We start from the raw sequence: 27892 nt of genomic DNA, 5'->3' as shown, positions 1-27892 counted from the left end.
TCATGATGCCAAGCTTTATTGGCCTTTAGCACTTCACACAGAGACATCATTATTGAGACTATGAAGCCTGTTTTTGTGTTATTCGGAGTAAAAACTGATAACAAATATATATTCTTACTTAGGAAAAGAGCCTTAATATCCAGTGCAACACCAAGATGAACCCATGAATGAAAAACGACCATGAGGTTGAATAAATAAATACCCCTGACAGTATTGTGCTCTACTAAAAGTGCTCTTCCACATTTATTTGACACTTGTAACTTTGCAGATTCAGACACATGTTGAACAAATAAAACAGCTGTATTGTTATAGATTAACTCAGCAGTAGCTATATAAATGAGTCTGCAGTGGTGTAAAGTAACTAAGTAGATTTACTCAAGTACTGTATTTTGGCAAAATTTTGAGAGACTTTTTTCAATTTTTGTACTCCCTGCTGAAAATATCAGCATAGACCAGCTTAATATGGTTGCTGGTTTTAGCTGGTGTTAGGCTGGTTTAGTTGGTTTACCAGGCTGGAAATGCTGGCCAGGCTGTTCTTGCTATACTAACAAACCTGACCAGCTAAATTGATCTAAACTGTTTTTGTCAGCAGGGCTTCTACACCTAAAAAAGTGTATTTTTACTCCATTACATTTATCAAATACTTTTAGTTACTTGGCAGATTGTGTCTAATGATGAGAAATATAATCAACACTTAAATAAGACTTTAGTTACAACTGGAGTATTATTATAATCAAAGCATTTAATATATTGTTCTGAATTGGGGACAATATGCTTAATGAGTACTTTTACTAACATGCTGATACCTTGGTAGCTACTTTTACTTGAGTAACATTTGATTGCAGGACATGTATTATAACACATTCCTACACTCATGTACAAGAGTACTTCTCCCAGCTCTGTTATAGATTCACTCTAGTAGCTATATAAGGTATCCTGCTTCTATCCCCGTTTACACAGTGTTTCCTGACTTGGGAAACATGGGGTTAAGTTTCCTCTGTCGAGCGTTGATCCCTCATAATGGGATGTGCCACCGAGTCGCTCTGCTGGTCTAAGCTACAGCAGGTCAACATATTCAGCGCAAGAGGCGGGCCCATTTGCTGGGAAGATGAGCTGTGGACTCAGTGCTGCTCCGTGATTTCATCGAAGAGGAGCTCTCTGACCGCCTCACACACAGACATGGTGACACGTGGATTTCTGCGAGTGAGAGGAGCCTCCGTTCAGCGGGAGGATTAACAGGTCGTCGCATGGGTGTGTATCGGCGTCCCGGGACACGGCAATGCGCTCTTTAAAGGAAACGGGTTTCCCAGACATCCGGAAAACGCATCCATGCGCCACGGCTAGTCCGCATCCCGATATGCCTCTGACAACACAAAGCCTGGGTCCAAGGAACTCCCATAAGAAACCACACATGCAAATCGGCATGGGTGCGTCAACACGGTTAATTCGCTATATTTGCGGATGAAGGCGTTGGAGCTGTGCAATGAGACAATCGGGAATTGTCAAGTAGACTTTATTGATAGGCTGCGTAATTCGACAATATGGCTGATCAGAGCAACATCCAGTCCGCCGCCTCCAAGAGTATCCGGCCTTTTAAATCCAGCGAGGAGTACCTGTACGCCATGAAGGAGGATCTGGCGGAATGGCTGAACACCCTCTATGATCTGGATATCTCTGCAGATTCCTTCATGGAGGGGCTGGGGACCGGCTGTGCTCTGTGTCGGCACGCCAACAACGTGAACCGCGCCGCGCAGGACTTCCAGCTGGAGTACCCGGAGGCTGCTCACTCCATGAAGCTGCCCTCCAAAGATGTGGGCTTCCAGTCACGCAATGTGGTCGCCGGCTCGTTTGTGGCGCGGGATAACGTGTCCAACTTCATCAGCTGGTGCAGGCAGGAGCTCTGGATCAAGGACGTCCTCATGTTTGAGACCAACGACCTGGTGGAGAGATGCAACGAGAAGAATTTTGTTCTGTGTCTGCTCGAGGTGGCGCGACGCGGGGCCAAGTTCGGCATGTTGGCCCCCATGTTGATCCAGCTGGAGGAGGAGATCGAGGAGGAGATCCGGGACCAGGAGAGCCTGCGGATCGATGTCGAGGAGCCGGCTGAGCAGAGCCCGCCCAGCAGGTGCTTCAGTCGGAAGGAGAGCAGTCAGAGTAGCAGTCTGAGTGTGGAGCAAGAAGAGGAGCCGGAGCCAGAGCCCATCATCTGGCCGCAGAAGAGGGTGCTGTGTGACATGAGAAACTTGGATGAGTTGGTAAGTTGAAAAGATAAAAACACAAGCCTCTGTATGGTATTACCTGGTTTAATTATCCTGAATAGTTGCCTTCATAAAATGTATGAATAATAACTACATTATGAATCATGAAAGTCCTCTTAGATAATTTGATGATCTGACAGCTTAATTTCCTGACCATTCAATTATCACCTCGTGTGAAATAGTAGCCCACTAAAGATTCAGTCAGAAGTAGGTTTCAGCCGGTGTGTTTTGTGTGGTGTTGACATAATGAGGCATCAGATAGAAGACCAAGTTCTCCAACAGTAAAACACAAAAGTGTCAAAAGTGAAGCAGCCTCTCAGAAAATATCACATCAGTGCTACGAAGAAGGAAGGCGCCTTATAGATTCCCTGCGGTGTGGGTGTGCATCGTAACTTTGTTTTGAACTGTGCTGGTAAATTCCTGCTGCACCTGTAGGGTCGGCGTGTGTTTGACACCCAAATTCTTTGATTCTTATCTGAAAGGTCACAGGTCACCTCTGTCACATTTCTCCTGCATTCTTGAAGAAAATGTCCACTGAAATGTCCACAATCATCTTCGGCCTCTTTCATTTAGCCTGTCCATCAAGAAGAATCAATACCACATCCTGCCGGCGAAGGAAGATTCCTAATCGTGTCCTGCTTCTGCAGCTTCTTTTTCATCACCACTAGAAATGTCCCTTTTGGCAGTTTGTAGTTAATACATCTCCTATTCTATCGAGCTCTTGTCATGTGTCCTGCTGAACTGGCTGGCCTTTGCCAGGGCGCCTGACACTTCACATTAGAGAAGAAAATGTCTTGTCAGGGTAAAGCTAATGAGCAGGCAGACAGACCAGTGGTAACATGTGGGGGAGAAGTTGATATTTTCCTGTTGATGGAGAGAACAATGTCTGTCTTTGGCACCAATGCTGTGAGGGACAGCGGAGAGGGAGGGTGGGGACAGTCACACTCACACTGTCTCAGGCAGCCGAGCACAGCGGCTTCAGTGTGACCTCCGCAGACAGAAATAGGAGAGCATGTGGAGGAGGATGTGCGCTGTTCGTAGTCCAGACTGTCTGAGTCCCAACACTCATATGACTGAGGATTAAACCAGGCAGCTGCATTTTTAGGACAGAAAATCACAGAGCGTATTCCTGTGTCTGCTTTTCTGTCACTCCCACTGTCACATCCCTCAGCAGTCAGACAGTGACCGACAGAAACGTTTGACTTGACAGATTTGGGCAATGGCGTTCCCAGTCATCATGTGTCTGGTGAATTCAATCTCTACCATCGACCCTGTCAACATGAGAATATTGCTAACATGCAAGCTGCGCAGAACAGCCCACATCAGCAACATGAGGCTCTTCAAACGAGAAACCACAGAGGTACTGAGATGAGAGGAAGCAATATCAAAATAGTACAGGCGTGGTTGTTCCAACACATCCCATCGAATGGCTTCAGCTGTTTGTGGCCCATTTGTTTTTTATAGGCCAAGGCATATTTCGCTGTACACTTCTTAAAGGGATAGTTTGGTTTTAGTGAAGTAGGGTTGTATGAGGTACTTAACCATAGTCAGTCTGTTACTATTGAGTTACTACAGTATTATTATTAGTCGATGGTGGACAGCACAACCACAGTTTGGAGAAAAAGAGTACTGGGGTGGGAGCAAATTATTGTACTGCTGCAGCAACTAAACATATTCTAACTAAACTAAAACAGCTTGTTGATGTTATTGTATGGCGCTGGGGAATCCAAGCTAACACCAAAGTCAGAAACTAACTAATTGAGGAAGGGAGGTATCATGTTTTTATCAGTTGATTTTGGTGACTTTCAAGAGAGGGTATAGATAACAGCTTTAGTTCCTGGTCAGAAGAGGCTCTCGGACAACATGGTAACTGATTTGGATATTTCATGTGGTTTTACTACGTTCTGCAGCTGCCCCAGTCCACAGCTGTACATTGCTCCTGTCTGTTTCTCTAAACTGGGGCAAGCCAGCCAACATCTACTGCAGTTAACACTGACTATGGAAGTACCTCCAGTCCGGTTTTCTATAAATTGTTTTATAAACATCTGCTCAATCAGCTCATGTCTTGCCTCAAGACACAATACCTCTCTATTGCTCTGTCTCATTAGTCACAAGTTCATCCTGCAGAACCTCTTTCTATGTATTTCTGTCTTAAAGGAGATTAGCGTTGGGTTATAGGAACCTCATTGCTAGTACTCATACGTTTCTGACAGGGAGGGAGGGTAAGAAAGGTAAAGGGCTTAGTTGTATTGGTCCACAGCTGTGACACCAGACTGTGAGTCCACTGCCCTCCGTCAAGCAGACAGAGATTTCAATACACTTCAATCAGACGCTTTGTTCCTGCAGCAACCAAGCAGATTACATATCAAGGATAGTTTGACCCTTTTTTATATTTTAGTTAACTGATTTTCTCTGTAGAAAATGTGTTGACAATTCATGATTTAATTTTTAATATAATATACATATTTGTTCAACCTGTTTATCAACTGCCTCTCTATTTTTAACCCATATTATCATTAAAGAACATGTCATCATTTGATTACCATTAACTAAGATGTGCACAGCAGCCTTAGTTTTCTTTACAAAATCCTGAATGTGAGGAAACAGATGGTTAGGGAAAGCCTCTTCCTACGATCAGCAAGAACGCAAAGTATTGGTATTCATAGTAATGCGTTAATCAGATTTCGGAGTTGCATAGCTCGACTAATTCTTGTGTACCATCTTCAAAAAGTTTGCCATTAGTTTCTTGTGCAGCTCAGAGAGTCTTAATGAGATTAAAGCAAATGTATCTTCTTTTCTAAGTTGTTTTGGTACCTGGATGATCAAGGTAATCTTCTTGCTTACTTCATCAAGACAATACAAGTGTAATTATAATAGGATTACAGTGTGTATCGTAACAGTCTGATTACAGGCAGCAGGGTTATTTTAAGTGCAAGTCCCTATTAGGACATGGCCATTCAATAAACACAGTCAAAATGTGTCACAAATATTGCATGATTTGTCATCATTACCCTCTGCTTATGTAACAGTAAAGTGACTCATTAAACACCTAATGCAAACAGTTGATTTGTCACGACAACTATCTGCTTGCCACACTAGGTATTTAATAAGGAAGCTGTAGTCTATCCTGGTTAAAACACGACATTATGTAAACACTCACCCACACAGTCTTCCACTGATCTGCCACTACGTGTTATTATTACTCATATCACCGCGGGATGGTTTTCCACAGATAAATTGAGGAAGTGACCGGCCGCTCATCTCCTTCATCATAGATTGAGTCATGATAGATGTTTTTTCCCACTCCTGGAGGTGTTCATATTACTATCTCAGTTGTGGCAAAGACAGCAGCTGGGTCACTTTGCTATATGTCCACATCAAGTTTATCCTTTGCATTAGGGGGATTTTCCATATCACCACTAGACAGGGATTATGACTTGATTGGATATGTATTTTCCTATATGCTGCAGGCATTATAATGTAAAGAAACACGGTCATCTACCAACACAAATGACTGAAAGAATATTTGTGTAGGTTTTGTAATTAGGCCCTGGGCACAGACACAGCTATACAAGGTGACATACATGTGATCATTGAAATTCGACTAACTGACCCCTTAATGCACATTATGATTGTTGACATATTTACTGCATGCATAAGCATCTATACAATACAATATTGGAGCTAATAAACAACAGGCCATCGGAGCTTCACAGCCTTCCTTCACTCACATCCTTCATCCTTTTTCTTGCTCGTCATATGAACTGCTTCGTGTCTCTTCCCACCCCAGGCTTCAACATTTAGCCCGTGTTTAGGTCATATATGTGCGAGCCATCATTCCCATCCCCCACACGTGTCTCCGCCAGAGATGATAAAGCAAAGAGCACAACAGTATGTCTTGTTGGTGGCATTGAAAGGGGACATATGAATAGAGGGCCACTGTTGACAGCGAGGCAATCGAAGGCTGACGACTCAATCAAAGACTTGGGATGGAGACACCAGCAGGGCAAAGGGGGGGGGGGGGGGGGGGGTAATAAAGAGGGGAAATGTGTGTATTATGCCAGGCCGCTCCATTAACCTCATGGTCCAATTCATGCATTCAGGGAATAAAAAAAAGAAGAGTAGACAACAGATAGTGTGCCTAGAGTGACTTCACTGTACACTCTGTTAAACCTGACTGGGATGATGTGACTCTGGGAGGGAGAGCTACAGTAGAGAGGGGAGCTAGAGTGAGAGAGAAAAGTAGGTCATCGTGCTCTGCGTTGGGCCACATGAGTACGCTTTGCTGAGGCAGCATGGCATCCTTCACTGTTCCTCCCTCCTGGGTTACATGCACTCATGTTTTTAGGGGTTTAGTATTTGAGAGGGTTTTTTCATTTTACCCTCTGGAAAAACTGAAACTGTAATTAAATGTATTATCTCACAGCTTCTTATAGCTCACAGTTTCTTATGTTGCTTTGATAACTGGACACTTTTTCATTCAAATATCTCTATAAAGTGTCCTCACACAGCTCCTTGTACAGTGATATTAATTTAATTAGCTATTTATTGCACACTCAATGTTAACAATATCATACTTTTATATTTTGTTAGATGTAATCAACCCTTCATAGTGTATATTTGACAGATAGTCTTACTATATCTATATATATATATATATATATATATATATATATATATATATATATATCCTTCACTGTCCTTATGTATATATTTCACTTTTAAGTTGTTATTTGGAGACGTTTATATTTTATGTTTATTGGTTTTTATTTCATACTCCTTTTCATCTTCACATTGTGTGCAATGACTTACATGTTTACATGCTGCTGTGATGAAAACAAATCCCAAATTGGGATCAATAAAGTATATATCTTATCTTATCTTATTGTGCCAACACATTTCACATAACTGTATTAGGCTAGTTGAAAGCAATAATATTAGGTTCAATGTTCAAGGTTCAAGGTTCTTTATTGTCAAACTAACATAGCTACAGAGTAATTATGTCGTTGAAAATCTTAGGTCACAGGCTTCTCTAAAAATGCAAAACAACAATACAGATAAGCAGACAATATTAACCAATATTAAAATATACTATATGAAAGGTAATACAAAAAGAAATAAATGTTTTTTAAGTGGAACAGTGCAATACGAGTCTTTATAAAACGGACAAGTCAAATCAAGCAATCTGATTGGTTCTTAGCCGTGATATACTGAGCGCATACCACGGGTAGAATTGTAAGTTACTTTTCACAACAAGTCAGTATCCCTCCGCGTCTGAGAAAAACAGTATACCGTTGGGCTGAAAAGCCAGTTTGCTTTTCATACTGGAACAAGAAAGCAGCGGAGAAGTAACGGGGCAGAAGCCCTCCTTTTTGACACAGCGGTCCAGACATAGACATCAAACGGCAAAACATATTCAGTGTGCAGTTCCTTTGGCATTAGGGCAGGGATATCTAGATACTTTTGACGGTTTAACATAATGAATTGTGCTACTTTTAAAGCAAGCAACGATGTTTTCAAATCTATAATCAAAGAGGTCCGCAAACACGCTATCGACCAATCAGATTGCTTGATTTTGACTTGTCAGTTTTATAAATATATTTAAATTTCTTCCGTTACGAAACAAATTTACAAAGCATAAAATGGAAACATTTAAGATTAACTTCGACCTCCGGGGGGGGTCTTACTATAGTATTGAAGAGTGGATTGAGCAGTGCCTATCTCCAGGGGAAAAAAGCACCTAAACTACGACATGCAGAGCTACGTGAAGAGCAGGTAGACCAACTGGAAAAGTACCACCATTCAAAAGCTTTCTGATGCGGGTCTTGAAACAAAGCAGAGAAATTATGACCGTTAGTGGCCACAGGTGCAAAAGCTCTCTCCAGAGCTACTGGAAGCCCAATCTCGGGGACCGGAGAAAGTGGAGCAATATTCTCGCCACGCCAAGCAACAGCCTCGACCAACCTCAACCTATACAAGTGACCACGTAAGCAATGCTACTGATGCTGGACAGTTTTTCAGTGGATGCACAATAAACAGCAACATACACATTAATGTAAATAAACAGCCAAATAATGGATCAACGCTCTCTGTCTAATATGTTCGCTTGCTGTTAGTGTTGTTGCATAGCAACCACCTTGCACTATGTTTTGTGTAGAAGGCAACGGAGGGACTATTTTATTTTGAACATCATTATTTACGAATAAAAACTATTTAAATTAGAGTGTGTATTTTTCTTTCATATTGCCACACTTGGTAACCGTTTTATAAAAGCAATAGCTCACTTCAGGCCGTGATATATGCTCATTATATCACAGCTAAGGGGTTTGTCGACCCTCCGCTTCGCGTCGGGCCGAACCACCCCCCCTAGCTGTGATATAATGAGCATATACCACGGCCTGTCGTGAGCTATTGCTTAAATATACAAGGACCTTAACCTTCATATCATTGCTTTCAACTAACCTAATACAGTTATGTGAAATCTGTTGACATAATACATATAATTAAAGTCAAGGTTTCAGTTTTTTCAGTGTATAGGCTTTGCTCGGAAACACTGAACACCAGATCTCACTCCTCATCCTTATTTCCCGTTATGCGGGAAACAGCTGACTCTGCTTAGATATTGCCCTCTCTAAGTCGTTACATTGCATTTGATTCTCTCTCCTGATCGTTTTGCGCGATTATCATTTAATATTGTGTTTATCCGAACAGGCTTTTGTCTGTGTGGGTTGTCTTGTTATTTTCTGCCCCTGCCTGCAGCCCCCTCATGCTGGTCTCAGGTGGAGACTGTCAGGATGGGAAGAGAGCGAGGAGGCATCCATCTCTCTAACCTCGACCGTCACCAGGAGAAGTGTTGAGTGTTTCTGAGCCTCATCAAAACAAACCCACACATGACTTAGACGCTGGCTGATATTTAACTTCCTGTGCCGGGTGATTACACTGCGGTCTGACTGGAGCAGATGAATAATAGAGTTATGCGCCTCTCAGTCCTTGATGTCCATTAGATTCATGTAACCTCCCTGCACCCCATAGGGCAGTTTGTCATGTGGCCAGGAGACAGGGATCAATGTTCAGGGAATGGTTTGACTTGAAGAGGAGGATGAGGCCAGAATGATGTCATTTTTCACCCTGATTAAACACACACCATAGATTATTAAAAACATATAATGTATTGATTTTGAACAGATAAAGAAATAGTTAAGGCTGACAGGCTGGTTTTTTTTTTGGTCAGAGCCAGGCTAGCTGTCTCCTCTGTGTCTTCTCTTGGTATCGGGGTGTTATTGATCTTCTGATCTAACTCTCAGCTGGAAAGAAGGCAACATATTTCTAAAAAAATTTCGCTAATGCATTCTCGTTTTATAATATTCTGCCTAGTCTCGCAGGGGAAGGTTTCTGGCGATAACCGACACGCCTGATCCTGAGGCATTAATCTGTCTGATCTCTCCTTGTTTGGCCTGTTGAACCAGCATGCTAACAGTCTGTAAATACATATGTCCCTGATCTCTACAGTTTGTCCTCGCAGGCTACAGGCCCACCATAATCAGGACTCATTTTGCCGCCTCACTGCACCCCCCAGGTTGCTTAAAGAGATCATCTGTTTTTTTTCAATGTTCATTAGATGTTGCGTGGTTGTTCACAGATGAGTCTTTCATGCAGGATGTCAGGACAGGGTTTTAATTTAAGGGTAGAGTCTGATACAGTATGTGTCTGTTTCAGTGTGCGATCACAGGCTTTAGGAATGCTTAGTGGTGAAGCAATAACCCCTCAGAAACTCTCCCTCCTACCAGGCAAGCGCCCACAGTGTTTTCTTGTCTCTCTTTGCTTATCTGATGGCGAGGGTGTGTTATCTTGGGAAGTTTCCAGTCATGACACGAGATCCTCAGGCTAACAAGATAATCCAAGAGAAGAGGCTTGTTGTCAGTTTTGGAATTCGCCTTGGATGCACCAAGCGCCAAATCCTCCCAATTTCCTTTAAAAAGAAGATTTGTATTTCATCGCAAAGCCTGCAGTTGTCTCTCAGGCGGCACAGGAGTCTTATCCTGGAAACACCCTCGCGTTAATTCCTTTGGAGTGAGGTGTTTTGATGTTTAATTTTTATTGTTGGAGTTTGCCAATACTTATCCATTGCATGACAATCATAAAAGAAGCCTGTTACCGCAGGCCGGCACACCTTTGTTTGATGAGTGCAAACTGTGCGGTCGCACTTTGTTTGCTGACTCACGAGGAGAACAGACATGTAAATGAATGTGAGGCTTCTTGGAGTATATTTATGAAATGTATCCCAGCCTGTAAACCCAAAACAAGAAAACTAAAACAAGAACTACAGTTTGTGTGTTCACATAATAACAACCTTTAAACTCCTATCATTCAAGCAAATCTTCTTTTAAGAGTGCATATTGGCAACCTTTTACAAGCCTCTGTTCTGATGCTGTTATAGTGTGGCATGTAAGTCCATATTTCAAAATCAGTCAAGACAATGGGAAATAAAACCTAAACATTTTTATCTCCCCCTCCCATTTCCTCTCCTCATCCCCAGGGCTTGCCCAGCCTTCAGTCTCTTCCTTGAATGGCTCTTCAGATGTTTGCAGGTCAGGAAGGAAAGGAATGTGTTGACTCACAGATATGATGGGATGTGAGCAGGGGGATCATTAACGCAATATGCACTGTATGTTCTTCCACATGTAACAACTTAAAGACAAAACCCGGCTGCTCCATTCAAAGGGAATCTCGATTTATAACCAAAGTGCTTCCAGGCTAAAACATCTCCACATTCCTATCTCAAGATAGATACGGCAGAGTCTCAGATTAGGGGCGCACCGTGGATTGTGTCGCATTGCCTTTCTTTTCCTGCTCAAACATCTGCAGCTCTAGCTGAATGCATCACTCATGTGACCAAAAATGCATCCATAATTCATCCTTCAATTTTTTTCGCAGTGTTACAGCGCCACTTCCGCATGCTTCCCGTGTGACCTTGTCTCCCTCCTCCCCTCCTATCTCATTTTGGTGTGTGTGTGTGTGTGTGTGTGTGTGTGTGTGTGTGTGTGTGTGTGTGTGTGTGTGTGTGTGTGTGTGTGTGTGTGTGTGTGTGTGTGTTTTGGTTTCAGTGTGTCTTACTGTATCCATTGTTGATACAGAGAACACATGGGAAGTGTACACATTTCATGTCAAAGGCTCCGCAGAGTAAATATTTCAAATGCCAGTGCTGCTATTGATTATGTTTTTATTAAATCCCTTCATGGTTGGACTGCACATCCTGCTCAGTGTTTGCTATGAGACACACGAGTCCTTCACCTTCTCTCTGGAGGAAACAATGACCTCAGCTGAACGGCTCTGGGGGAGGTTTTTTGGAAGTGAGAGAAAAGGCTTTACTATAGCGAGAATGAAAAAAAGGAGTACAGTCGAAAGGGAAGGGTAAGGCTATGTGTGTGTCTGTTGCCATAGCAATCTTTCCATTAAGTCACTGGCCGGGGTTTTTCCAAACATAGCTCGTCCACCTACTGACTGAGTGAAAGAGCGGAGAGAAAGAGACTGAGCAAGCAGATGTAGAAAATGTAAGCAAAACAAAGAAAGAGAAACATTTAGGGCCGGTCAGCGAGTGCTCGGCGGAGAATAACGGCTGAGAGACAACAAAGAGGGAGAACAGAGAGGCAGGTGAGGGGCTTAGCGCTGGTTCCTCCCTCTTTAATCAGCATGGAGAAGAACGAGGGGTGCTGTTTAAAGGAAATAACAAGGTGACTCTGTAATCTTCTGAATACACGATAATGTAGGTGTTATAGGCCACCATGCTCATCCACACAATACATGCAGACCATGTGCCTCCAGCCCTGCACACAGCAGATAAGGCTGGGAGCTCACATTTTCCTCTAAAATATCATTTGATCACTTAAATATCAATAGAATATATTCCCCTCCCCGTGGTAATGGCCGCCCGTACACACACAATAATGGTTATTTATCCTCTCTTCTTGTGCCTTCCTCTATCCGCTTTGCAGCTTTACTTTCTCTCCCTCCGGCTCGACAAGTGCTCATACGCCTTTGTCTGAGAGACACGCCAAGAAAAACATCAAAGTTGTCCAATCCTGTGAGAGCCCGAGCCTGTGCAACACAGGCGGATCTGGCTCCACCCTGCAGTTGTGTGTGTGCCTAATAAGCACCCCTGACCACAGCCAGAGCACTGACTCTCTCGATTCAAAACCCAGCTGGCAGCGCGGCCTGCTGACATCATCAGCACCAGACTGGGCTCTGAGCGCCTTCGCTCCTCGGCTTATGATGTCACAACCAGAACATCATGTAACAGCCCCAGAGAGGGAGAGCCTACATTAGCATGTCCACATATGTATTTTGGTGCTTTTGTGACCCTTTGCGGTGAAGTAAAGAACCAAAGTGTTCTGGAGGGATGAGATGAAGGCTTTTAATGTGGTGAGAGAGAGCGGGGCGGGGCTAGCTAACACCCAGTGGGTGCTTGGAGAGAAAGGTTTGAAGGATGATGACACACAAAACATCCACTCTCATACACTCAGGCCACAGAGACTGCTCATTTCTCACTCTGTAAAACACTGTTATTGTGTTGTTGACACACAGGCCCAGATATGTGTGACTAAACTGACCCGGAGTACAGGAAGGGAGCACTGTCAGATCCCTTGTCGAATGAGTGTGTGTGTGTGTGTGTCATATTTGTCTGCTGTGTGTGTTAAACTGATTGTCTTTTGTTCTCCTCAGGTGCGTGAGATTCTGGGTCGGTGTTCCTGTCCAGCTCAGTTTCCTATGATCAAGGTGTCGGAGGGGAAGTACAAAGTGGGAGACTCCAGTGCGCTGATCTTCATCAGGGTAGGTCCTCACCATCACGATCAGAAATATCTGTCACTGTGAGCCATGAGACTTGTCTTTGTGGTCACTTTTTAACGGTCATATATTTAGCTAAACCAGAAAAAATATGGGTGGATTATATTATTAGTTAGTATGCGTTAATCATCAGGCAAACACCGAAAAGTAAAGCAAGTTCCTACTCCCCTACTTTGGAATACACCCGTCTTCGAACTCGGTATTTTTCAACTTTCTTTGTCATAATTATAATGATTTTCTCACCCTGTTAATTTTTTAATCTGGTAACAATATAGCATCACAAAGAAAGACAGTTATTGTATACGTTGTTAACAAGCCCATCACATTATATGGAAGACAGAAGGAACAAATGAATAAATATACCCCAAACAGAGAACCTCAGTTTCAGTTTCAAACTTTGACTTTTAAAACAACACCCACTACTATCTTGATCTTGATGTTCTTTATTCTACAGCGAAACCTTAGAAAGACCTTTTTTGATCAAAGCGTGTTAGTGTTCATGTTGATTAAAAGAGAACTGAGTTTTGTTCTTCTTTCTATGTGGGTTATAGTTACTCAGCACTTGCCAAATATTGATGTGTGGTGTTCTCCCTTTAAATTGTATCTCCAGTCTGATTTTTCTGATTGTTTGTATTTCTTTCCCCCTTCTTTGATTCAACGTTGCTAGATCTGTCAAAAATGTTTACAGAAATGTTTACCTGATTCTTTCAGTTTTACATGCTAAGCTAAATCGCTACTTTGGCAAATGACACAGAAGGCTTTGAGGCCTGCAGTAATTGCATGGAACCATACGGTGTTGGCATATGGCATCCTATGTTGTTTCAAGCAGAGTTATTATGCAACAGATAAATCAGTCGGAGCCCAGAGACATGTACTGTAGACTCTGTAACAGCATTGTGATACATCTCCGTCATGTGGGTGTTTAGAAACTAGCCCACTCACAGGACTGTACTTTTTCCACTGAGACACAATTAGAGCTTTAGGTCATTTCCTGGGTTGGCCCTTATCTTGCCTGTTTCTGCCTGACTGTTTGTCTCAGATTCAGCCTAAGAGCTGCCACCGTATCCACTTCAGGTCTCACAGGAAAACCTCACTGCTGGAAAACAGGGATCGATTTGGTTTCACTTACCTAAAATATTCCCCAGCCACAGTAATCTACTCGCAGGTTGTCTGAGTTTACATTATATGTCTGCAATTTTAATGTTTCTCTACTTTTAGTGGCACCGATGTTTTAGACAGAGGATGTGAGATAATGGATGGCACGCCCCAATCTAGGAAAGCTTTTTCCTTTACATTATCAAAGGTCTGATGTCTACTGAATATACATAGGACTCACTGTAAGGGACTGTAGAGATGTTTGGATTTGAGTCTTGAAATGTAAGAGCTTCCCCAACCTAAATTATATTAATTTCTGCATCACTGAAAAGTTAGTTTGACCACAGATAACTACATAGGCAAATCCTAAATAATTTAAAATGGAATAATCTCCAAAAGTCATAATTAAGTTTTCTAAAAAGCTGACAAAGCACACATTAGCACTGTAATTAGCCATTTCAAAACAAATAGCAAACACAATAAAATTATTATTATTTTTCTTATTTTTCAAAAACGATGTACGTAATAGGAGTTTTGCCTTCTGTCATGCTGCAGACTAAAGTGCTCGATGGTGGCGAATCATGGCGAATCAAGTATTGAAACATACACAGGATTATTCTGCTCCGCATTTCCTTTATTATAATTGTATGTCATTAATTCACATTCGTGAGCATTTTACGAGCACAAAAGCCGTCATCATGGGCTGTTAAATTATTCCTGAGAGGGGATGTGGCGCAGTGGGTTGTGTGTAGGTGTTCGGAACAGGGGGTCAAACCCCACTGCAGTCAGCATGTCGTTGTGTCCCTGAGACACTTCACCCCAAATTGCTCCTGTTGTGATTTTCCACAGTATTGAGTATGTAAGTTGCTTTGGATAAAAGCGTCTAACATGTAATGTAATGGATGTATGACATTTGATAAGAGGAACATTTCCCCTTAGCAAAATAAAAATACATTACCTCTCCTCCCTCCTGTAGTCCCTAAGATGGATTGTGAAGTGTTTAATCATTCTGGGGCCTCCTGCCTGCCTGTGTACATCCCTTTAATAGGATACACATATTGAAATGTGTCTGTTTGCAGTGTGTGTGTCTGGTGCCTCGGCCCGTCAGATTAGCTTTCCTCACAACGTCTCGGCCCTCTCTTGATTTCTCACTTGGGGTGACATTGATTATATACATGCCCGAGCAGCTCCGATTGCAGCCAACACACTTCCCTTTTTCTTCAGAGGGTAGGAAGCAGGCAGCCGTTTTTTGAAGGCCAACAAAATCCTATTCAGCCACCAAAGCTCTGACATGCTCTCGGACTGAACGAGGGGATGAAGCGCAGAAAGCAAATGCTGGATCCGGCAGTTTGAACACAGGGGGGGGAGTTAATAAGGCGTCTTTGTCCCCGGGGGGGCCGCTCCCCAGAGGGAGGAGATGCCTTCAGTCGTGGGGCACATGAGCTGAAATGAATCATGAGCTTAATTTTTTAGCTCACCACCAAAATGTAAGAAGAAATCGGTTCAACACGCCCCCGCAATGATGACAAGAAGCCTCTCTGTTCGCTGTTGCCATAGAAACAGGGATAGGGTCTGCACTGAAGACTGTGATACCCCTTCAGTGGTTGTGAAATTAGGCAGCTAAGCAGATCTTAAGTGGAACATGGTCCCAAAACATCTATTTAGCCTCCTCATTAAATATGAAATGAATAATATGCTCGTTGGATATGAAAACATGATGAGGAATGCAATAAAACAAAAATGTAACCATGCAGCATTTTAAGACCGTAGGTAATTATCTTTATAGTCATGCAATCATCCCACTCCTGTTACACAAAGACGTTTGTTTATTCTGGTTCTCAGTAGCTGTTACTATCACGATGGTTACCCCTCCTACAAATTCAACAGTAACAAACTCATTAACAGGATATGAAGCTCTATATGTGTCAAAACAGCACCTCTGTTATAGTATTCTGTTCCAACAAACTAAAATACGTGTTCACAGAGAGAATCAGAAGTGACAGCAGATGCATTCTCTATTATTGAAAAGTGTTGAAGACGGTTAATTCCAGATACAATGGACATTTACAAAATGAAAAAGATAACGGCATATGTTAACCCTTAGATGCACGAGTGACTGAACCCTACACTCTTCCATAAGTGGGTCAAAAAGGACCCGTATTAGAATAATATGTGTTTTTATGCCATATTTGTCATTTTGGTTAAGAAAAATCACTTGTATAATATTTAGTATTATATTTTGGTTCACAATAGAAATATTTGATATTTAATTTTTCACTATTTATCATTTTAGAAAAAAAATGTACATTTAGAAAAAAAACGTTTTCCCATAGGATTCCATAGAAACAGCATGCGAGTCATTTTTGACCCACAAAAACTACAATTTCTTAAAATGTAAATTAAAATTTTGAATGGCATGATATCCAAAACATGTTTTTTGAGGAATAGCTGAAATATGAAATTATAACATTTTTTAATTACAAAGATACTTCAAGAAAACCACCTCACCGGGTCCAAAAAGACCCACTTATGCATCTAAGGGTTAATCATACATTTTAATTATTGTGTCACACCGGGATAACTAGGTTGACTTTGTAATGCCATATACACTGAACATTTTTTTTAAACGTTGACTTAAATACATTTATTATGTAAACAAATTACACATAATTGGTAAGTTGAAAGCATTTATATAACTTTTAAATAAAAATAATAGGTTAACTTCAACTTACCTAATACAACTATTTGGAACCTGTTGACAAAATACATTTAAGTAAAATCAATGTTAATCTTTTTCAGTGTAGGCCAGATATTTTCTCTCACTTCAATATCACTCCCTTCTTGTTCATACTTATCACTGTTAACAAAAAAACACTGATAACATTTTTATTTTATTTTGTTTGACGCAAATCTCGACATTTCAGACAAACTCGTCTTATGAAATCGTTGATGCTGAACGTCAATTCGGAAAAAGGTTTATTCCTCCTGTTCCGGTTGAAGCTGTTATACTTCTGCAGTATTGTATTGTGTTGTGAACATTTGACACAAGTGATAGCAGTGATGTTATGAAACTGGTGCAGCCTGGCCTTTCACTGCTGGCACTGGACGGTGAAGCAGAATCAGACAGTAAACCTGTTCCTGACATAAGGCCAGAGGAGAGTAAGCAGTTTATACTCTCAGGTCCGATAGAGATAAGCAGATCAGCTGTTTTGTCGGATTTGATGTAGTAGAGGAATACGGCTGATGAGAAGCCTTGGAGTGGATTGGTGGGGATTGTATGAGAGAGAAGGTGGGGTCAGACTTCAGATCACATGTCTGCGCCTGTAAATGTAATCCATTACAATAACTACTAACATGTAAAAAAATGTAATCAGTAACCTAATCTGGGTATCGAAATATAAAAGTAATGTATCCTGATTACTTTCTGTTACTTTCTGATTTCCACAATATCAAATGCAAGGCAAATAAAAACAAGAGAAAATCAATTGATGTTTTTTTTACTTCACAATGTAACCTTAGAAATTAAGAAACTAAGATCATTCATATACAAAAAAATAACACAAGCAGTAATAGTTTAAAAATGCTGTTTAAGCTTAATACATTAATTAAAAGCAAACTTTAGTTTTGTTTAATAAATCAGGTAAAGCATTATACATTTAAAATAAAGAAGAATTAAAGTACCCTCAATATAAATAGTTAAGAAAATTCCTTGAGCACCTCTACCTATAATATATTGATTATAACACTGTTAACCTGCTAGTCATGTCTATTTCTTAAAAGGTAACAGTAATCTGATTTACTTCATTTTTTGATGTAACTGTAATCTAATACAGTTAAACTAATGGTATCTAATAACGTAATCTCTTTACATGTAATCTGTTACTCCCCAAGCCTGGCTGTGTGTGGTTCAGTGGGAATAAACTCGGTGCCAGCCCACGCAGTATGCCATTGTGGCTTTGCCTCGCCCGCCCTCTGACACACGGGCACAACCTTTAAAACATGTGGCTGGCAGACCCTGTTACACAACTCGAGGCAGGGGGACCATCCAGGGGCCTCTCAGTTCACATCAGGCACATTGTGTTGCTTCAGTGAAGGCAAGCTTCTGCCTGGAGGGAGTGAGGCTCCTCGGTCTGAACCTGTGGATGTTGTTGGTGCTTCAAAAAGGAGAGGAGAGTAGGAAGTGACATATCCACCAACCCCCCCCTCTGCTGTATCTATCCTCCCCTCTCGGCTCCTCTCCACGGTAGCCGGGGAGCAGAGAGGACAGCAGGGGTGAGCTGTTACCATGCTAATTCACCCTGCTCCCCTCCAAAAACTCACGGGAGCCAGCTGAGAGGGAGAGAGTGTCTTTCACAGCACTTGGGCTCTTTCTTATGCTACCCTACTCTGTTTGATTGCGAGTTGGCATGACAATGAACTGCCCTCATTATGGCAGCAGCTGGGGGTGATGCGGGAGGGAGAGGCAGGGGCACAGGCAGGGGTGCATCAAGATGTTACGTAACACTGAAGACCGGCCGGCCTTCAGTAAGCTGCCCCACTTGTGGAATTTGCATTTCCATTGACTTGTGCAGTGTGTGTGGCAGCGCAGTATATGAAAAGGACTCGCTTTTTTATTTGTGCATGAATGTGGATGTCATTCTCTGTGTATCTATTGAAGCCTTGTTTTCTCTTTCTATCCCCCAGGTCCTTCGTACCCATGTGATGGTGCGTGTTGGAGGGGGCTGGGACACATTAGAGCACTATTTGGACAAGCATGACCCGTGCCGCTGTGCTGCTTTCGGTGAGGTCACTTCCTGTTCCCTGTCAGCCCCTTACAAAACCACTTCATTGTTGTGTCTCACTGTTGTATAACTCACAACTCATTTGGGATCACGACATATGATTCACCTCTGATGTAATATGTTCAGACCAAGAAACGAGAAAAGAAGAAGTAAGATTGCGTAGAAGTCTATGAGAAAAGTATCCTAATGAAGTAATATTGTGAACTGGAGTTTATGGTCTTAATTGTTAGTTTCAAGTCTTCATAAACACCACATGTTGTTCATTTAGTAAATGATAGTCCCATCTTTTAAATAGATGATGAAGCAGCGTATGCTTTACTGTAGGTCTCTACCACAGTGCTCTCTTACCTGGGTGCTCTCTGTGTTTTCGTCTTACAATATTTACCCTTTTACAGTGTTTTTTCAGTTTATGAAAGGTAGTTGTAACATTTTGGATGCCTAAAATGTTTTAGTTCTGCATTCAGTTGTACGAACTTTCCCCCCTCTCGTGTTACTTCTAAAAACAAAGATGGCATTGGCAAAAAATTATAAAAATTGCGACGCCTTAATGCTAAACTCAAGGCTTGAAAACTATACTCTACAAACCAATAGTGTAAATCCACTTCTCATATGCAGTGTGTGGTTCAGACTAGGAGCAGATACTGGCGAGGTCAACAATTTCTTGAAATACATTCTCTAAATGAGACATAGAAGCAACGGAAAATAACCATCATTTTGATATTCTGTCATTTTGCACTTTGTACTACCAGAAACAATCAGTCTTTTTCATGTGGATACCTAACCAGTATTACATCCAGCCAGTACATATAAAGGCCTCCAAACGAATGGTAAAAGTGGTGATGTCACGAGACGATCCCCTGCCCTGGACAGCTGACACTGGCTGAAATCATAATTGGTGCTACTTTTATAGACCATAGAGACGGAGTATTAGGTGACTATAGAAATATGCCTTTTGTGATCTATAAATGTTCTCCCTAAATGGTGGGATCATCTGCATCTCTACGGCCGGCTCGTATCACAAATTAGGGTCTTATCTATTTCTGGTACACTATGCTATCTGCTATTGCTATCTAAGAGCTTGATGACAAGGGTGTGTTAAGCTATGATATATATTTCTGGACCTCTTAAAGACGTTTATCCTTTGTGATTAAATTAGACAATGTTGCTACGAGGTCTGTCTTACAATACGGCACGATACGATACTATATGATAATACTTTATTGTTAGATGAATTTTTCTTCAATCGCAGAAGCTTTATTTGCAACATCAAACAAGGACAAATATTAAAACACGATACAAGGGAACAAACATTTAACAAATCATCAAAATCACTGAAGATAAAGACCCTCTATCATACCTGGGATTTAGCTCTGTATTTCATTTGAGGATCGACCGGTGCTTCAGTCTAACGTTATTAAATCCTCGGACCCTGTACCTCTGATTTGATGGTGTGTTATCAATCTATCTCCACAGCTCACCGCTACCACCAGGCTAAAGCCAGTGGCCAAGGAGGTCAGGGAGCCCACAGCAAGTCGTCCAGCGCCCACTCCTCCCGCTCCACCAGCCCAGGACCACACTGGCGAAATGATGGCATCGCCCCATACAAACCCCCCGACCGGCGCCCCCTGGAGCCCCCCTCTGCTCCGTGTGCCTCTTCCTCCTCCACACGGCCCGGTCGCTCTCAGAATCCCGCCGTCCCCCCCGCCGAGCGCGACTCCAGTGCAGCTCGACCGCTGCTCCCACGGCCGCCACGAGACCGCTCCGAACCCCGACACTTTAATCCTCTCAGGTTCGTGCGTCTAAAAAAGTAACTAAAAAAAAAAGAAGTAACTAATTACATTTAAGTACTGTACTTAAGTACAATTCTGAGGTAATTTTAACTTACTTACTTCCATTTTATGTTACTTTGTACTTCTACTCCACTGCAACAATTCAGAGTTAAATATTGGACATTCCCTTTACCAGCTTGATAAAAACATAAATGCATAAATAATCATAATCAAAACATATTATATTTATGATTCTGAAATGTCCAAATGTGCATAATGAGTACTATTAGATTTGGTACTTTAAGTATATATTGATGCTAATCATTTAAAACTTTTAAGTAACATTTTGAATCAAGAATTTTAACAGGTGGTCTAATGGATAGTGAGGTGGGCTGAAGATTGGAAGGTTGTGAGGTCAAATCCCGCCAGGAACACCACCACTAGTGTGCCCTTGAGTAAGGCTCACTAGCTAAGTAGCCCTTAGTTACTCCAGGGAGAATGTCCCTGTAATTGGTAATTGTAAGTAGCTTTGGATAAAAGCGTCAGTTAAATGAAAATGTAATGTAACATAGTATTCCTATACTTTGGTACTTTTACCTTTAATTAAGTACAAGATCTGAATACTTCTCCCACCTCTGTTGAGGTTACAATGAAGAAATCAATCTCTCAAAAGTAGCCTGGCAGGTCAACGCTCAGTAATTCCTTTAAGCCCTTTTGTGCCCACAGAGGACCAGACAGAAGACACACACACACACACACACACACACACACACACACACACACACACACACACACACACACACACACACACACACACACACACACACACACACACACACACACACACACACACACACACACACACACACACACACACACAAACTGGTTATATAGGCCTACACAACAAAAACAAATGCCAGGAAGCCGCAGATTAGACCAGAGCAGGTTAATCTAATCTCAGGTGACATTGCCTAGATAAACCCGTCAACCTACAGCACTTTCCAGTGGCTTCAATGATCAACAAACATTTACTCTCCTCTCTTTAATACCTTTACGTTAAATAAGACTATCCACTGTCTAAAGAAGGCTGCGAGCTGTTGCTAAAGCTTTTTTTCTCTTGTCATGGCCAACAGATGGTGTGAATTAGTTAGAAGCCAGTGACAAATGAAACCACAGATCATTTTTCTCTGATCTGCTTCTGAAGCGTCACATCACAGCAAGAGCAGGGGCATGTATATATAAATATATAAAGACAATCTGCCTATGTTCTACGTGTAGCTGGTAAAAGGTCAAGTTGGTCACGTAGTTTCCCTATATGTCAGAGAGTGAAGGCAGCCATTGTTTAACACAATTAAGAGATGAATGGCGGTTTGCTTTGGCTTGTCGCCAATATGTGGTTCATTTCTGTATTGAGCGATGGCTCAGACCACACGTCAAAGCAACAGCTCATTCTAATTAACCCTGTGTGGGCGGGGCATCCCATTTCAAGTGCGCCGACTAAATGAACACTAATCTGATAACTATCGCCAGACAACTGTTCACAGCTAACTAGGGAAGTAGGTCAGCAGGTGGGCTTCATAAAGGAGTGTAGGCAGGCCTGAAAATAAACATATTTAATATCTGATGATAGCTTTACAAGTACAGTGTAATTAACATTCATTCAAGGCATAATCTAGGATATAAATAAAAAACAAAACAAGACAGCATGCCGTCGTTTCTAAGTTGACTCACCCATCTTTAAATGGATGGATGGAACAATTTAAAGAAACATTTAATATATTCTACAATAATAAGTTGAGAAATATGCCAATGGCTGTTTTCTTTGATACATAGATTTACCCTGATAATATGTGACAGAGCAGTGTCTGGTTCAGTAAAGGATATTGCTATGGATTGGGTTTGGGTTTGTGGTGTTATTATGAATATACATTTGTATTGTTCTCTTCTCTTCATTCTAGGAATAAGGATACAAAGTTGCCAGTGACGAGGCGTCTGTCTGGAGACAGTGACTCCTCTACAGCCTCCTCTAAGGGGGGAGGAGGAGGAGGAGGGGGAGGAGGGGGACGGTACTCTCTGGGTGGGGCCTCACGGCGATCTGGTGATGAGGTAGTCCTGCTCGTAAATCGCAAGGAGGGGAAGCACATGATTGAGAGGTCTGGAGATCAAACCTCATCACTGCGGACCCCCCTGCCCCGCGCACGCAGCCAATCCCGGGAACGTCCCGCTCTTGCTCCTATACTCAAACCGAACCCCCCGCAAGGATCCGCTGATGGGTCTCGAACATCCCGCCCAGAGAGGGGCCGCTCCACTGGAAACGAGGGCCCGAGGAGGCTCCATGCTCCACGTTCTCACAGCCAGAGTAAGTTAACCAGCAGGACTCGATCTGGTGATGCCAGCCCGGGACCGGCTTCCTGCCACAGAGACCCTCAGCCCCCAGACCGACGAGAGGACCTCCGGGCCAAACAACTGCCCCCCTCCTCTCCCAGATTAGTGGGTGGGTTTGCTAAGAGGCAGTCCTCCTCCTGCTCTAACTCACCTATTAAAGGGGTTCAGAACAACAACAACAACAGCAGCCCCAGCAAGAAGATCATAACTACTCCCAGACCTCCTGCCCCTCGCTCCCCCTCGGTAGGAAAAGGCAGGATTCTTCCACCGGTCACCTCCGGGGGTCGACGCTCACCTCACTCAACTCCCCGCAACTTCCACCATCACACTGCCCGCTCCCCCCGGACGTCACAGGGACTTCGTTCTGCTGGTCGAGGCCACCATAAGAGCTTGTCGTGCCTGGAGCGCCCGGACCCCGAGGAGGAAGGACCGGGGCTCGGCTTCCAGATGCTTCCAACACTAGACCCCCAAAAGGAGCAGGACCTGTATCGCAGCTTTGAGGCTGAGTTTCTGGCCAATACACAACAGGCTAGAGGAGGGTCTTGTAGAGCCCCAGGGGGAGCGAACCTTCAGGGTGCCGGGTCACATTTAGTGCCGGCAACCACTGATCCTAACGTCACTGACTCGGCCTACTCCTCTTCTAACTCCTCCACCTCCTCCCTGAATGTGGGGGCAAAGATAGGAACACTGCCTGACCTTAGGGAATCCAAGAGAGCTCATCCCCGTCACTTCCAACTGGAGGACCCCTTAAACTTACTTTATGGAAACAATTTTGGAGGACTTCACAACGGTGGTCAAGGAGAGCCCGAGCACTGGGGGGAGCGGGGAGGGGGTCTCAAGAAGCTCCCAGCCATCTCTAGCACCATCGAGGAGAGGGAACCTCCGTCTTCACTGCCTGGTCTTGGAGACACAGACACACTGATGAACCAGGTCCCCTCACAACCTGCTTTCCACTGTAATAATATTAATGGAGACCATGGAGGCTTTCCTCCTACAGGGGGGCTGAAATGTCAGCAGGGTCAGCTTGGCTGGGGCACAGGGCCTGAAGGAGATATTCCTCCAGAGAATCACAAGCCAAACTTACCCTATGACCTAGAAAATGGTGACGGCAATGACGACCTCCCGCCCCCAGAGGCTTGTCCGTCACCTGTGCTCCTCCCCCCCTCTGGGGACTGCTCCTTCCAAGATTCCTCCAGTGAAAACTCATCCATGTGCTTCAGCCTGAGTGAATCCCAGTCTGAAACCCCCCCACCATCTTCACCTATTGCTAACGGGAATACTGATGCAGAAGGGCTGCAGACTAATAAAGGGCAAAAAAAGACAGACGGAATGGCCTCTAACTCAAGGCACAAACTGAGAGGCAGGATGCAGCCTCGCACTGACAACAGGCCAGAGAACAGCCCCTCACGGATCCCCACACCGCGCAGCTTCAGAGGTCTGCAGACTCACGAAACGTTTTCCCCAAGCCACACTCCTCCGCTGTCCCCTCAGAGCTCACGCTCTAGCGGTCGCCCGGCCACATGCAAGGGCCTCCACCAGGCTTTCGCAGACATGATCCATCCCCGGCCATGTTCCCCAGCCATGGTTAACAAAGACTGCTCCTTCCCTGGACAGTCAGGGAGCCTGGACACTGAAGCTTGGATGTAGCACAGATGACACAGGGGGTGTCATGAACTCTGACTACTGTGTAAAAAAACTTAAGATTGGGCTATAGACTGTTTTTACTGCATGTCTAACACTCCTTCTTTCTCACTTAGCTCCCCCCCTCAATAACTGCAGGGGGTTCACATTGCTTTTATGTTGCACTCAAGCCAAATTATTTATTACCAAAGGAATGATCTTTAAGATTACTTTCACTGTCATTTTAATGTGTGCATGGGGAAGCTTTTGCCAATCATAAGGTGTTTATTTTTTATTTTTGCAAAGACACTTGTGAAAGTCTCATGGTTGAAACAGAGAGATTGAGAGAGAGCATATGTGCTGCCATGTGCCCTGCTGAGGGGCATGGCGAAGTGCCAGGGATTTAAAGCAGCAACTCTAAACAGTGTAAACACTAAACCTTCAGACAGATGGGATGGCTCCCTCTTGTGGTTTGCCACAGCATCTCTGCTTGCCTTGGTAGTCAGAATACTGGTATGATGACTGTGATCTTTTTCAGTCTCTTAACATTTGACTCAGTATACTCACATTTACAATATAATAACCGTCAACATACACAAAGGTACCCCCATCATCCCTCTGACTGTATGAACACTACTTGCTCAACCAAACCCTGTACAGTCGTCTGCCGTTATTCATGTGGTATGTCACATTTTCGAATCAGTCTTTGTAGCTGTGATAGATTTTTGTTGTTAAGGTGTCACAGGTTTTAAAGATTATGTTTAATGCAGTAAAACATTTTAAATTGATTTCAACATTTAAGTGGATTAAGTGTAAAAATATGAGGAGCAGTGAAGGTTGTGTCTTTGTCACTGAAGCAGAAATGTTGGGATTTCTTCCTCTGACCAAACTGTACTCTGGAATACAATGCTACATATATACAAACGTCAAAGGCTAAGGAGAATGAATGTGTAAATACATGTCGATGTGCTCACTGATAGATGTGGGTATTTTGTATATAACAAGGCATTGAATATACAGTTTAATGTACATATTCTCTGTAATCAGTTCTGTGCTGCCTTAGCTATGCAATATTGGTGTTGGAAATGCCTTGACAATTCCCTTTGCCTTAAAATGTATTCGCGGGTTAGTTTTTGAATGTTTTTGCGCAACATCACTCAAGATCTATTCGGTAACACAACATTGCCATCATTATTTCTTTATGATTATAGAAATTGGAGAGTTAAGGTGTGAATGTGGAAATAAGTGAGGAACATTGCCCATTTTAATTGTACATTATTCGTAGTCTAGGTGTACAATTCCTGATAAAGATATAAAATGTATTCCCCTGAATCATGTTGGTATAATTGAGACACAAGAAGCCAGATAACCTACTTAGAAGATGGATTTTAAAGACTCAGCCCAATCTATGGTGACATCTAGTGGCTAAGGAACAATATGTTTTATTCACAGTAAAATCATGTACTGTTTTAATGATTTTGGAATGGTATACGTTTGTTAATAAGAGACAATATCGATGGTAATAAGGAGAAATTTGATGGATGAAGAATGACTTTGACTTGAGTGTCTAAATGTGTGCAACAGTGCATGAATAATAGATACTGTAACTGGATATGACGGATCTCTTGTGGAGCTCATGCACAAGAGGGTGAGAGGACAGAGCCCTGCGACAGTATACTTCTGTTTTGTGTTAATAACAGGGGTGGACTTTGTAAAATATATTTGAAAGTGGAAACGTTTGACTAAGTAAGAAAAGTTGGTGATCATTTGTCTTTCTTGTGTTTACGATGATAGATATCTCCCTGAGAGATTTAATAGAAAGAACCGGTAAAAAAGAAAGAAAGTGGAAACCATCTTTTTGCAGGGCACTGACACAGTAAATAGGCTCGAAAACAATGAGAAGGTGCATGTGTGTGTACATACAGTATGAGAATATGTTGAGAGTTGGAGTGAAGAGGGAAGTAATGTAGGTCTAATTTATTTATTTATGAAATTAAGTCTCAAGTTACATCTGTGTCCCAAATATGATAATGAGCAGGAAGATTAATCTTAATAAGGTGAAGCCAACTGATAAAAAACTCAGCAATTTAAGTATTTGTTCCCAACAGTATACCGTAGAAACATTATAACTATTGCCAGCTATGGTATGAAACAGACGAATCATCTGTGGGTTGTTTTGCATAATTCAGAAACAGTTATTAGATTTAATGCAGATTCCTCATCATTTATGATTAAGGAAAGCCACATGATTACGGACCGGTTATGGGTCTCTTCCGTACAAACATATGTTTTATTCGAATTGTTTATCATTCAAATATGCTTTGGTTTATTTGAAAACATTTGTGTTTAGAGTAATTGGTCAAATTCAAAATGTGGTTGTCAATTATAAAAGGAATGATTGTACATTATCAGCGCTTTGTCCTGCACAACTTCATGAATCTCTCTCTTCTTCTCTCAATCCCTAATCAGCGAAATCTGAATGTTCATGATTTGATAATTTCTTCTTTGCTAATGTTACTTTCACTATGACTTCAGTTAAATGTACAGATTGCTTGGTATTGTGGAATTTGTATGTATGAAATAGCAATACTGCAACATTTCACAGTTTTTTTGAAGTAAAAAAAATGCTGTCATGTTGTTCTTGTAATAAAACTTTTCCTCTGAAGTTCATGACATTTCTCTGATCCATTTTTCATGTCAAGCTTCGGTCACAGCGGTGTGTCAAACCGACAGGGATGGGATTATGGGGATAGTCATGAAGTGTCTGTTAAAGAAAAGCCAAAAATTCAATAATGTATTTTTGCTTGGGAAAATTCTCTGTTGCATAAGATATAAGAAGCTGTGTTTAATCAAACCATTTGTCAAGCTTACTGATATTTGATTACTTCTATCTTTATAACTGTAAGACAGAAATACAGATTGTTTTTCCCGCTCTGCAGTGGTGTAAAGTAACTAAATACATGTGGCCTACTTAAGTACTGTTTTTAAGTACAAATGTGAGGTACTTGTACTTAGCTTGAGTATTAAATGTTTTGCTATTTTGTACTTTACTCAAATACAATTCAGAGTTACATTGACTACTTTAACTCCACTACATTTATTTAATACCTTTAGTTAAAATGGATATTTGGATTAATAATGT

General features: G+C 42.2%; 1 protein-coding gene across 1 annotated transcript; it reads left to right on the top strand.

The window, feature by feature from the left end:
- The first annotated feature begins 1071 nt into the window (after positions 1 to 1071).
- gas2l1 (growth arrest-specific 2 like 1) lies at positions 1072 to 27420 on the top strand. Its single transcript, XM_079690108.1, has 5 exons — positions 1072 to 2255; positions 12978 to 13085; positions 18879 to 18975; positions 20450 to 20765; positions 22704 to 27420. Exons 1-5 carry the CDS (start codon positions 1542 to 1544, stop codon positions 24775 to 24777), a joined length of 3309 nt encoding a protein of 1102 aa, XP_079546234.1. The 5' UTR covers positions 1072 to 1541; the 3' UTR covers positions 24778 to 27420.
- Positions 27421 to 27892: the final 472 nt, after the last annotated feature.

Source organism: Notothenia rossii, assembly GCF_949606895.1.
Source record: "Notothenia rossii genome assembly, chromosome: 6".
Lineage (NCBI taxonomy): Eukaryota > Metazoa > Chordata > Actinopteri > Perciformes > Nototheniidae > Notothenia > Notothenia rossii.
Note: the sequence above shows the minus strand (reverse complement) of the source record. Positions and strands in the feature narration are given on the sequence as shown.

Excerpts from the sequence above, each read along its gene's own strand:
- gas2l1 (XM_079690108.1), top strand. The coding sequence starts at position 1,542 with ATGGCTGATCAGAGCAACATCCAGTCCGCCGCCTCCAAGAGTATCCGG. Across the intron at positions 13,086-18,878 it reads GTGCGCTGATCTTCATCAGG|GTCCTTCGTACCCATGTGAT; the intron begins GTAGGTCCTCAC and ends TCTATCCCCCAG. Across the intron at positions 20,766-22,703 it reads CGACACTTTAATCCTCTCAG|GAATAAGGATACAAAGTTGC; the intron begins GTTCGTGCGTCT and ends TCTTCATTCTAG.